Source organism: Stegostoma tigrinum, chromosome 29 (assembly GCF_030684315.1).
Source record: "Stegostoma tigrinum isolate sSteTig4 chromosome 29, sSteTig4.hap1, whole genome shotgun sequence".
Taxonomy (NCBI): Eukaryota; Metazoa; Chordata; class Chondrichthyes; order Orectolobiformes; family Stegostomatidae; genus Stegostoma; species Stegostoma tigrinum.
The window spans coordinates 37,727,436-37,739,883 of record NC_081382.1 but is presented as its reverse complement, the minus strand read 5'-3'; the positions used below and the strand labels follow the sequence as shown (position 1 = coordinate 37,739,883).

Here is a 12,448-nt window from a genome sequence, read left to right as displayed (position 1 = left end):
TGAAATTTCCAGGAAGACTGACAAATTGGCCATGTGTTTTCTCGTGAAGTGGAACCTGAGAGTGACCTTATGACTTATGACAATGACAACAGCCTACCACTGAAGATGTAATAAACAACAACTGGTTCCTTGTGGAAAGATAATCAATATTACAACATAGCTCCGTGATTCTGCTATCCGAGGGGACGTCCCGAGAATGATGTCAATGGCAGAACTAAAACTGCTTCACCGGAACGTCCATTGAATTAATTTTCTGAAGCTGAAATATTTGATTTCTATTTTGTTTGAGTGTATTTTTTTCCCGACATCAAATAGAATACTATTGCCACAAAAATGACACAGTTCGCAATGACGCAGTGATTTAATTCCTGCCTCTCCTCCTGCCAGAGGAGCAGGAGGAGGCTGTTCGGCCCCTCGAGCATGTTCTACCATTCAATAAGTTCATTGCTGATCTAATGACTCAACCCTGCCCATGTCCAATATCCTTTCACCCAGCCTTGCTTATCATAAAGGGGCGGCACGGTGTCTCAGTGGTCAGCACTGCAGCCTCACAGCGCCAGGGACCCGGGTTCGATTCCAGCCTCGGGTGACTGTCTGTGTGGAGTTTGCACATTCTCCCCATATCTGCGCGGGTTTTCTCCGTGTGCTCCAGTTTCCTCCCACAGTCCAGAGATGTGTAGGGTAGGTGGATTGGCCATGCCAAATTGCCCATAGTGTTCAGGGGTGAGTGGGTTATAGGGGGATGGGTCTGGGTGGGATGCTCCAAGGGGCGTTGTTGGGCCAAAGGGCCTGTTTCCACACTGTAGGGGAATCTAATCTAATCTAAATCTACCAACCATTGCCTTATAAACATCTGGGCTCTGCTTCCCCTGCCTTTTGTGGATGAAGATGTATCAGAGAAAACAACTCACCTCCTGACTGCCCAAAGCCTGCTACCATCTGCAAGGCACAAGTCAGATGTATGATGGAATACTCCCCACTTGCCTGGATGGGTGCAGCTCCAACAACTCTCGAGAAGCTTGACGCCATCCAGGACAAAGCAGCCTGCTTGATTGGCACCATATTCACAAACATTCACTCCCTCCACCACCGATGCTCAGCAACAGCAGTGCATACTATCTACAAGATGCACTGCAGAAATTCACCAAAGACCCTCAGTCAGCACCTTCCAAACCAGCGACCACTACCATCTGGAGGGACAAGGGCAGTAGGCACATGGGGGCACCACCATCTGCAAGATCCCCTCCAAGTCACTCACCCACCTGACTTGGGAATGTATCTCCATTCCTTCAGTGTTGGTGGGTCAAAGTCTTGGGACTCTGTCCTTAATGGCTTTGTGTGGGTGTAGCCACAACAGATGAACTGCATCAGCTCAAAAAGGCAGCTCACCACCACCTTTTCAAGTGGTAACTAGGGACAGGCAATAAATGCTGGCCCAGCCCAGTGAAGCCATGAAATAAAAAAACTGCTCCAGGCTAGCAGGCATTATAAAAATGAGTGCTGCCATGGCAACTCGGACTCCCTGACCGACAGAACAGACACTACATATTCATCAATACGGACGCCACAACGGCTCACATTACTTCGATCCAAGAAGCAATTAGACTGTATAATGTTTAATATGTTTCTTATTTATTTCCCAGATGACAAACAATAATATTTGTGCTCTGCTTTTAAATTATATGGCATTTATTGTATCGTTTTGATGTTATCATTTCGAACCAATGGCACCAATACTCATGGATAGAACTGAACATTCCAGAAAATCCCAAGGGATTCCGACAGCCTCCGAGTTAAAATTCCTTCATCAGAACTCGGATATTATCCCTTTCTGTCTGGGAACCCGCTGCATATTTCCAACATTTCATGATTTGAACTGAAATTTCCAACGCTCATCTTTTATTTGTCTCCATAAAACGAAGGGTCCTTGACACTAATAACACAGCTAGTAGCTATCAGGGAAGTAGCTCCTCATGTGGAAAGTATACACAGTAAAAATATCACTGGGAATACATTTCATAAAAATTGTCAATGTTCTGTGCTTTTTCTCTTTCTGCATTTTGCCCTCTCGCAAAGTTCTCCTGGGAAATGGGTTAACAGAATCTCAGAACCTTTCCCCAGTCCACTTTCCTCCCTGTGGTAACATACACTTTCATAACGTGTGCTAGCCTGCAGCAGTTTTTTTTAAATTTGTTCATGGCACATGGGCATCACCAGCTGTGCCAGCATCTATTGCCTGCCCTTAATTACCATTTGCAAAGGTGGTGATGAGCTGCCTTTCTGAGCTGATCCAGTCCTCATGCTGTAGTTACACCCACAAATATGTGTATTCCTGGACCATTTTAGCTTCACTGCTGAGTCAGTGCCAGTCTGCACCAACAGTACCCTTGGCTGACTGGACAGCAGTGGGTGAACGAGTAAAAATCCCTGTTTAATCTCTTGTGGATGCCTCTGCCAATGTTCAATTTGTGACCAACTGGCCATTCAGGCAGGAGGCTGTTGATTCAGGACCCCCACGAAATTCGAGCGCATGAAGTTCAGTACATGTCAGGAATCCTTTATCTGAAAACCTAAGTTGGTTTTCCGATAAAGGATATTTTCAGTTTTTGGATTCTCTTGGGCAGCTTCATAGCACAGCTTGTAAGCAGACTTCATAATGGATTTATAAACTTAACAGTGGGAGAGTTGCCAAAGAGGCCTCGGGGTGCAGGCTCATAGATCTTTGAAGGTGGTGACACAGGTAGACAGGGTGGTGAAGAAGGCATTGGGTACGCTTGCCTTTATTGGCCAGTGCATTGAGTATAGGAGCTGGAAGGTCATGTTGTGGCTGTACAGGACATTGGTTAGGCCACTTTTGCAACACTGCTCTCAATTCTGGTTTCTCTGCTAGAGGAAAGATGTTGTGAAACTTGAAAGGGGTGCAGAAAAGATTTACCAAGGTCTTTGGCAGTGTTGGCGGTTTGGAGGCTATAGGGAGAGGCTGGGGCAACTTTCCCTGAAGCGTTGGAGGCTGAGGTGTGACCTTAGAGAGGGGCATGGATAGGGTGAATAGATGAGGTATTTTTCTCAGGGTAGGGGAGCCCAAAACTAGAGGGCATAGGTTTGAGGTGAGAGGGGCTAAGATATAAAAGGGATCTTTGGGGCGACATTTCCACACAGAAGGTGGTGTGTAGGTTGCCAGGGGAAGTGGTGGAGACTTGTACAACAACAACATTTAAAAGGCATCCAGATGGGTATATGCATAGGAAGGATTTAGAAGGATATGGGCCAAATGTTGGCAAATAGACCAGATTAATTGAGGACATCTGGTCAGCGTGGATGAGTTTGACTGAAGGGTCTGTTTTCATGTTGTATATGTCTATGACTCAAAGCCGCACCTGGAGGGCTTCATCGTTTTGTCCAGCTCCCACTGCACTTTCACTTAAAAGCAAAATAAACACAGACGCTAACCTTCACTCTGAAAGATGGATTGTCATTGCAGCAGACCAGTTAGAAATAACCGATTAAAAGGCAAAGACAGTTCCAGGTCCATTTGAACACATTTTTTTTTGGCCTGAACTCACCCAAAGGAATTTAAAAGTCAAGTTTGTTTCTAAAGCACTTATACTCAGCGTGTCCTTTTGACTCTGCTTCCGAAAGACCTCTAGTTTGTCAGTCTTTTCGGTTTTTGGATGTACAGATAAAGGACTCCCGGCCTGTATTGAAAGGGTGCTGCACTGTCAGAGGGACATCCTTCCAATGAGATATTAAACTGAGATCTTGTCTGCCCGTTCAGGTGAATGTGAAAGAGGCAGCGGCAATCATTTGTAGAAGGAATTCTCTGCAGTTTCCTGGCCAATATTGACCCCCTCAATCAACCTCAATAGAACCAGATTATCTGGTCATCATCACATTGCCAATTGCTGTCAAGAATTATGTTAGCATTGTTATCATCTTACAACAGCGACGACCCTTTCAAAAATACTCACTTCATTGTAACATGCTTTGAGACATCCGAAGATCACTGTTAAAAGTTGTTATATCAATGCCAATTTATACAACGTTTACAATGTTAAGAGAAAAGTCTATTTATTTGATAGACAGGGACCAATTTGTCCAGTTATGATATTCAGGCTTCTTCTGTAGGAATGAGCTTACCTGAACATTGTTTGAACGTTAACAATAGTCTTGGCATCAGCCATATAGTCTTCCTCAGCGCTCATCGTACTCTCTTTGTCCACAACCACCAGGTTATCAGCATAAATAATCCCACACTGCAGTAGATTATCCAGGCTGAGGGATATGCCCGAGGAAACAAAAACGTGGACACCAAGAGTTAAAAATATGCTTAACTACCGTCCCAAGATCGCTCCCCCCCAACCCCAAGAGTGACGCACCAATCTGATGTGGAGATGTATTGGCATTCCTTCGCTACCACTGTGTCAAAATTCTGGAACTTCCTCCCTAATGGCAGTGTGAGTGTCCTGAAACTCAATAGGCTGCAGCTGTTCAATTAGATAGTTCATCATCTTTTCAAGGGCAATTAGAGATGGGCTAATAATTGTTGGATTAGCCAATGTCCATATGCCTTTCATGAATAAATAAAACTCACGAGCAGCGGCAGCAAGAAAATGCATCAGTGTGACAAACAGTTCTACTCCAGGTTCCCACCCAACACATGGGCCTCCCTTTCCCCTTCAGACACGGACTGAACTCCTTGTTCTTCAGTTCCATTACAGCTTTTGATTTCCAAAGTCATCCAGCCTCTAGCTCAACAACACCGATGTATCTTAATTTAGCACCTATAACATGGGTAAAAAAAAACCCAAGACAATTTGCAGGACCTTTACAAAACACAGTTTGACACCAAAACACACAAGATGAGATGTTAGGCCAGATGACTAAAAGCTTGGTTGAAGAAGTAGAGTGTAGTCAATGTCTTAAAGGAGGATAGGGACGCGAAGAGGAAGGACACTTCAGTGCTTGGGATAAAGGCAATTGAAATCACGGTCACCAATGAAGCTGCAATATTGTTTTAAAACCCTCTAGCCCTCTTACGTTCTGGTGTCAACATTTTAGGATAGGAACATTCATCAAAGAAGGGTCTAAAGCTAATCTACATTCAACTACATGTAATGGGACTCCACTCCACGGTTTCACACTTTAAAATTTCCAAGAAAGATCAAATGTAATCAAATAGTTGAGTTCTGGCTTTATTGATTGCTACAATACATTGATACTTACTTATCAATACATCCCACCATGAAATAAACCATTGGGAAACAGCAGATAGCTTCCAAAAAGTGATTCTCTGGTCTGAAAATAAACATAAAGCTATTATTATGTTGCACAAAAGTCATCCATCCATTGAATCAAAACATTTGAGTGTGTAGAAATATACACTATTGTAACTCTGAGCTAAAATTTTTCAATCTCAGAGACAAATCTGATGCAGTACTGGATTGAATTAGAAAAGAACACCACTGGAGGCCACAAATATTTTGTCAGGGTGAAGATTGAGGGGGAAGGGGCCTGATCTGCAACAACGTTTTACCCTCACATTGGGTTTGTGTGCGGGAAAGGCAGGGAGAATAGTAGAGGTGGTGTGGGCGAGTTCTTTGTTGCACTGTCTGTAACACCAGTGTAGTCGAAGCCATGTCCCCATCTGAAAGGTCAATAAATTAACAATCTCTGTCAGCACACAAACTTCCTATGCCAGAGGATTTCTAAGAAATAGGTAAACAACATTACGGTTTACCCACTCATTTGAAAACAGATCCTCTCGGGACACAGGATAATACCGGTTATTTAAGAACAGTACAGAGTTAGGATTTTTATTATTACCTAGGATGGACAGAAGTGTCGTGAAAACATGGTCATGAAAGTAGGACAATTACCAACGAGAGTGATTTAAGAGAGGCAAAACAAATCAGACAAACAGTGGATGGAGGGGGAAAGCAAGTGCAGCAAGCTAGGATGTTAATTTCTTGTTTCATGTTTTTGGAATGTAGAGATTCCTGCAAATAGTGATGGAGTTGGGTCTGTGGTGATTTCAGCAATGACCCATCTTCCCTGCACCCTCATAGACAATAGGTAATGTTCAATGGGTAGCAGCTACTTAATGTTCCAATGGTATGTTAATCAGCTGAAGGTGAGACATCTACTCTCACCCCTGAGGATGTCCCACCTCGGACAGAGAGACTGGCTGGCAGCTCTGTGGTTCCCAACAGCACCACCAGGAGTAGTGGTCACTGCTGGAACTACAAGCAGTCCCACAAGTCTGAGTGTCGAATCCACAGGAGCAGGCAGGAAGAGGTTGGGCAGCAGCAGTCGGGATAGCCAGGGTGGGGTGGAGGTGAGGGAAGAACAGGTGATAGAGAGGGAAGACCCAGAATTATAGAATCCCTACAGAATGGAAGCAGGCCATTTGGCCCATTGAGTCCACACTGACCCTCCGAAGAGCATCCCATGCAGCACCACATCACCTCCCCCACCCTAACCCTGTACCTGTAACACTGCATTTCCCACGGCTAACCCACCTAGCCTGCACATCTCTGGACACCATGGGCAATTTAGCATGGGCTATCCAACCTAACCTGTCAATCTTTGGACTGTAGGAGGAAACCGGAGCACCTGGAGCAAACCGACACAGATGCAGGGAGAATGTGCAGAATCCACACAGACAATCGCCCGAGGGTGGAATCGAACTCAAAGCCCTAGCACTGTGAGGCAGCAGTGCTAACCACTGAGATAACAAAGTGTGGAGCTGGATGAACACAGCAGGCCAAGCAACATCTTAGGAGCACAAAAGTTAATGTTCTGAAATACCTCTCCCCCTCCCCCTTTTCTGATGAAGGGTCTAGGCCCAAAACGTCAACTTTTGTGCTCCTAAGCTGCTGCTTTGCCTGCTGTGTTCATCCAGCTCCACACTTTGTTATCTCGGATTCTCCAGCATCTGCAGTTCCCATTATCTCCAGTGCTAACTATTAAGCCACCATGCCGCTCTCTGTGAGATGGACGGTCGCCTGATCTAGAAGGGCAGGGGTCTAGCGATGGAGGGGATTCGTCTTCCCTCAACACCTCACTCTCATCAGCAACCCTCCAGCCCAAAGCCCAAAGAGGGTGACGTATTGTGCGATGCCCCATTTCTGAGTTGGAAGATTTCTGGGGAGTTTTCCTGATCCCTCTGCCCACACGCTCACAGTTGGGAGCCCATATCTCATGAGGAATCAAGGACATGAGGAGCAGACGGGAAAGAGGAGTTGAAACCCAAGATAAGCCATGACTGTATTGAATGGTGCAGTCGGGTCAAGGGGCTGAATGGCCTACCCAGCTCCAATTTCTCGTATAGCCCTTTACTATTTGTCCACAAATTATTCATTTGGTGAAATAGTGGTTGAATTTACCAAAAAAATGACAGCTGGGGATTTGTTCGCAGAGAAAACACTCAGTCCTCAATCTAAAGGTGGGCGAGATTTAGGCCATCCCTTCCTCCCACTAAGCTAAACCGATAAAATGCTTTCACGAAATAACTTAAGCATCCAGACTTTCTAACAACATGGCATGCATAACGCATAAACATTATAGGTCTTCAAAATAGGGCAATATTCTCTTGTTCCTGAAAGAAGTAATGGAAGTATGAGGTGAGTGAATGTGTGTATCAATAGCTGTACATCCAGTTCTGAACCACTCAAACAAACATCATGTTTTGCGCCTGTGGTCTGCAGGGTAATAGTATTTATTTTGGCAGAGTGGCAGCATCCTCCATCGAGGTTAGCTCTTCTCAAACTGGCTGTCATTACTGATAACTGCTTGCTACTTGTCAATTGGTTCACCTTGCAGCTGTTTACAATGTGAGATTCTTTTATAAGATAGCTTGCTTGACATCAATTAAAGTCTTGGGTCAAAGAAGGTGACCTGAGAATGAATGAATTCCAATAAAATGTGAATTGTTCTCCAAATAATGGTTGATAAAAGACTTCAGAATTCAGTGGCCAGCAGGATTATTTCATAGCATACAATTAACAATCAGGACCGAAATTCATACTTTGGTGATATACTGTTTATAGAATCATACTATGTAGAAGAGGTTCTTTGAGAGACTGTCCTGCCTTCTCAAGGTTAGATTCCATTTACCACTGATCTGATCCATCTGTTTATGTTCCCTTGTCATTGTTGACTAGCTGATGAATGAACGATTGTGTACAATTCTGAGTGGGAGGATTGTCACGCAGTAAGGATGACACATGTGGAAATGACAGAATTCTTTGTAATACTTTCTGTTTGGTTGGAAAATAACCTCAATTGCATTTGCAAGGCTCAGAATAAACCAAGGAAGCTTGCACTCACGGGTTATCAAGCAGCAGCACAATGGGGTTCAGCTCTCTCCGGGGCCTGTAATAGGCTCGAAGGGGGACAATAAAATTGTACAGTCCGTTGCCCGCTGTCTCCACAGACACAATGATCAGTTTATTCTTGAAGCCGTAAGCCTTTGCATCTTCGAAGCTGTTGTGTCTACAGCCCTGAACAGAACAGTTAATACAAATGAGGCAAAATTCTTTCATAAAAGCTACACAACAGAACAAAACAAATAACTGGCAGTAAACATGTTCTACATCATATGTTAAATTACGGATCCACTGCTGATGTGATGTAAAAAAAATCACACAGCACTATTCTCAAGGGCTACTTCACCATAATCTAATTGGCTGTAAAGTGCTTTGGGACAATGCAAAAGGTGCTAACAAATAAAATGCCTTCTTTTAAACAGGATTAATACATTTGGTGTAATGAACATTGCATTCGAGGTGAGTGGGCTTTTGTTTTTCAGTTCTATTGACATCGCACTCCACAACAAACACAGAGTTACCTCTTCCACAACACAGTCACATCACAACAGCACCCGTCAGTCTTACCATCTGGTAGATATCACACAATTCTTCCCTAAAAGATTACTCATTGGCATGTCCTGAATGTTCTTGATTTCAGAGAACTGTTATCTGTGACACCATGGATTCTTTTGAACGGTTTCCAGATGAAGTTTTATAACAGACATATGTGGAAGATATCTTTGATCGAATAACTATTCTCTCACTCTCAACGAGACACTTGGCTGATATAAAACTAGCACTGACTGACAGGTAAACTTCTATCTCTTTTTGCCAGATGGTAGGGATCCGGAGTGAAGTAATTTTTGGACTGTCTTGGCTTGCTTACAGTTATACCATTTCTTTGCTCTCAAACTGCAGCCTCCCTTCGATCACCTTAAAAAAAATTAATGTTGTTTGATGAAGTGAAAGGAAAATAATGGGGATCTACAATTACGGCATCTCTCAGATTCTTGTAAATGATTTTTAAGCGTATTTGTTCCCAGGGTGTGCGTGCCACTAACCAGGCCATCATTTGTTGTTTAGCTCCAATTGCCCTTGTGAAGATGGTAAGAGTGTAATGGGACCTCCTGCAGCAGATGGTGGTAGTGAGGGAGAGCACTGAGCTGGGGAGATTGGGAATTGTGGCAGAGGTACGTGGCGATGGTAAGAGAGGGCAAAAGGAGCAGTTGAACAGAATCTCTGTGGAGACTTTGTCAGAAGTTGGTGGGGAGGGATGCAGACAGATAAAAGGAATTGTCATCCCATTATGCTTCACAGGCTCATTTCCTGTACATATTGTAAATACTTCCAGGTTCATCCTTAATTTCTCGCTCCCTGTTTGTAATGCCTTGATGCAGTGGGACAAAAAAAAATACCCTGCTTCATGATTTTTACGCCATTTGTGTCTTCAAATCTCATGTTACAATAGAATAATACAAAGTGTACAGCACAGAGGGAGGCCACTCAGCCCATCATATCTGTGCTGGATGAAAGGTGAGCCACCCAGCCTAATCTCATTTTCCAGCACTTGGTTTGCAGCCCTGCAGGATATGGCTCTTGAAACACCTATCCAGATCCTTTTAAATGAGTTGTAGATTTCAGCCTCTACTCCCCTCTCAAGCCTCTTGATCTGCAGTAGTCCACTGGGTTTCTGCTACACCCACAGTATCATTAGAAAGAGAGTTGAAAGATTTTGACCCAGTAATAGCAAAGGAGCAGCAATGTAGTTCTAAGTCACCTTGGTGTATGATTTGAACGGAAACTTGCAAAATGTGCTGCTCTCTTCCATCTGCTGCTTCCTTGTTCTTGGTGAAGGAGATTGTGTGCTTGGAAGGTGCATGAGTGGGTGAGTGAGTTGGTGAGATGGATAGGTGGATTGGCGAGATGGTTGGGTGAGGTGACAAGAAGGTATTTGAGTTGACGGGGTAGCTGCCAGAGCAAAGGTAGGATGATTGGCCTGAGTGAGGGGTATGGTTGGGTTGGGAAGGGTACCTGGGTTGGGAGATAAATTGGGTCTTGGGGGTTGATTGGGGTGTGTCAGGATGGGGATAGGGTTGGTTGGGCTAATCAACTCAGTTACATTGTCTAATGTCTGAATTCAACCACATATTGACCAATGTAACATTTCCTGGGTAAGCATGCAGTTAGATGTCACGTCACTGAAACTGATCTCAGCGTTGGCGTATGCATACGGTCCTGGGAGGTGGAATTCAGCCTAGTAAAAGTTTAAACATCCCAGACAATTCCTGTGTATGAGCACAAATCAGTACCTCTGGACATTCCTGACACTCGCTCCCACTTACAATCCAACAAGCTACCGTAAGATTTTGGCCTGACTTTTCCCAAATAAGAAGCTACTTATCTGTTTGACTGACTTGGACCTGGATATAGAAATATTTTAAGAAGTTAAGAACCCATAATCCTGGGCAGTGTGGCTGTCTTGAGGATAAACAGATACTCTGTACGACCCTGCAATTACCCTGCAGCAATCTGTGTCTGGTTATCCAATGAGCAATGAGAAAAATCTGCTTTGTCTGCTATGTGCTTGTAAGTTACTTACCTTGTCTAATCGGAGACAGCAGAATGGAGCCTTCACAGGTAAAAGGTGGCAGAGAGTTGGAGAACTTCCAATGTAGGGAGAATTGGGAGGGTATCCTTTCACATACCTAGATATAAACAGAATACATGGCTAAGTTCACGGCAACACAATCTGAATTGGTCAGGAATGTTTCCTCCGTTCATTTTCATGGAATTGCAAACCTTACTTGGGGATTAAAAATACAGCCATTGGACAGAACTGAAATTGTGTGATGGATCAAGTCATTACTGCCTGTAGGCCTTCAACAAAGTTAAAAATTCCACCCTTTACAAAAGGCAACGCACAGAGATAGGGCTGAGAGTTGATTTAATTACTGCAATGTCTTGTCGCTGAAGGATGAAGTTACTATTTTGTGCAGGTTTTGTTTCATTCATTTACAAGATGAGGGTAGGCCAGCATTTATTACCCATCCCTAATTGCCCACAGGGTAGTTAAGAGTTAACCCCCGCACTGCCAAGGATCTGGAGTCACACGTAGGCCAGACCAGATTATAATGGCAATTTCCTTCCTTGAGGGACATTAGTGAACGAAGTACATTTTTCATGGCCATCATTAGATTTTTAATTTCAGATTTTTGTTGAATTTATACTCCACCATCTGCCGTGTCAAGATTTGAATCCAGGTCCCCAGGACATTACCTGGGTCTCCAGATTAATAGTCTCACAATGATATCATTAAGCCATCACCTACCCCTGTATGTGATGAATCAAACTAACCTTTACATTTGAAACTATAAGAGGCACAAATCTCTCCATGACAACATTGCTGTTCAAACTCAAGCAGTGTTTTCCATTGGAAATTGTGGATCCAAGTCTCAGTCTAGGAACTAAGTGTATAACTAGGCTGACACTTCATTGTGAGGCTGAGGAAGTGTGGTGTCTTGAAAGTGCTGGCTTTCAGAATAGCAAAGCAAGGCTTCCCAAAAAAAAAGTAAGATTTGCATTTATATAGCACTTTTCACAACCACCTAACATGTCAAAGCATTCTATAGTCAAATATCTCCAGAGATTATTGTAAAGTAGGTAATATAGCTGCTGTTTTGCATACAGTGAGGTTTTAAAAAAAAGTCATTTGTGGCATGTGGGTTTCGCTGGCTAGCCCAGCATTTATTACCCTTGAGAAGGTGATGGTGAGCTGCCTTTTTGAACCACTATAGTTCATGGCATGTAGTTGGCCCCACAATGCTGTTAGGGAGGGAATCACAGCAGTGTGACCCAGTGACGATGAAGGAACAGTGACGTATTTCCAAGTAACAATGGTATGTGGCTTGGAGGGGAGCTTGCAGATGGTGATGTTATGATGGTCCCAGGCATCTGCTCCCCTTACAATGGCTCAGTGGTTAGCTCTGCTGCCTCACAGCGTCAGGGACCCGCGGTCAATTCCACCCTCGGGCGACTATCTGTGTGGAGTTTGCATGTTCTCCCCGTGTCTGTGTGGGTTTCCTCTGGATGTTCAGGTTTCCTTCCAGAGTCCACAGTTGTGCAGGTTAGGTGGATTGCCC

General features: G+C 44.0%; 1 protein-coding gene across 6 annotated transcripts in view; it reads right to left on the bottom strand.

The window, feature by feature from the left end:
• kcnt1b (potassium sodium-activated channel subfamily T member 1b) overlaps positions 1–12,448 on the bottom strand; it is a 406,769-nt gene that overhangs the window by 39,564 nt on the left and 354,757 nt on the right. For all 6 annotated transcript variants that reach the window (XM_048559135.2, XM_048559137.2, XM_048559136.2 and 3 more), the window contains 4 exons: positions 10,909–11,014; positions 8,329–8,501; positions 5,224–5,295; positions 4,138–4,272 (listed from right to left, as the gene is read on the bottom strand). In XM_048559135.2, the coding sequence (XP_048415092.1) occupies positions 4,138–4,272; positions 5,224–5,295; positions 8,329–8,501; positions 10,909–11,014 (486 nt within the window). The remainder of the gene's footprint in view (positions 1–4,137; positions 4,273–5,223; positions 5,296–8,328; positions 8,502–10,908; positions 11,015–12,448) is intronic.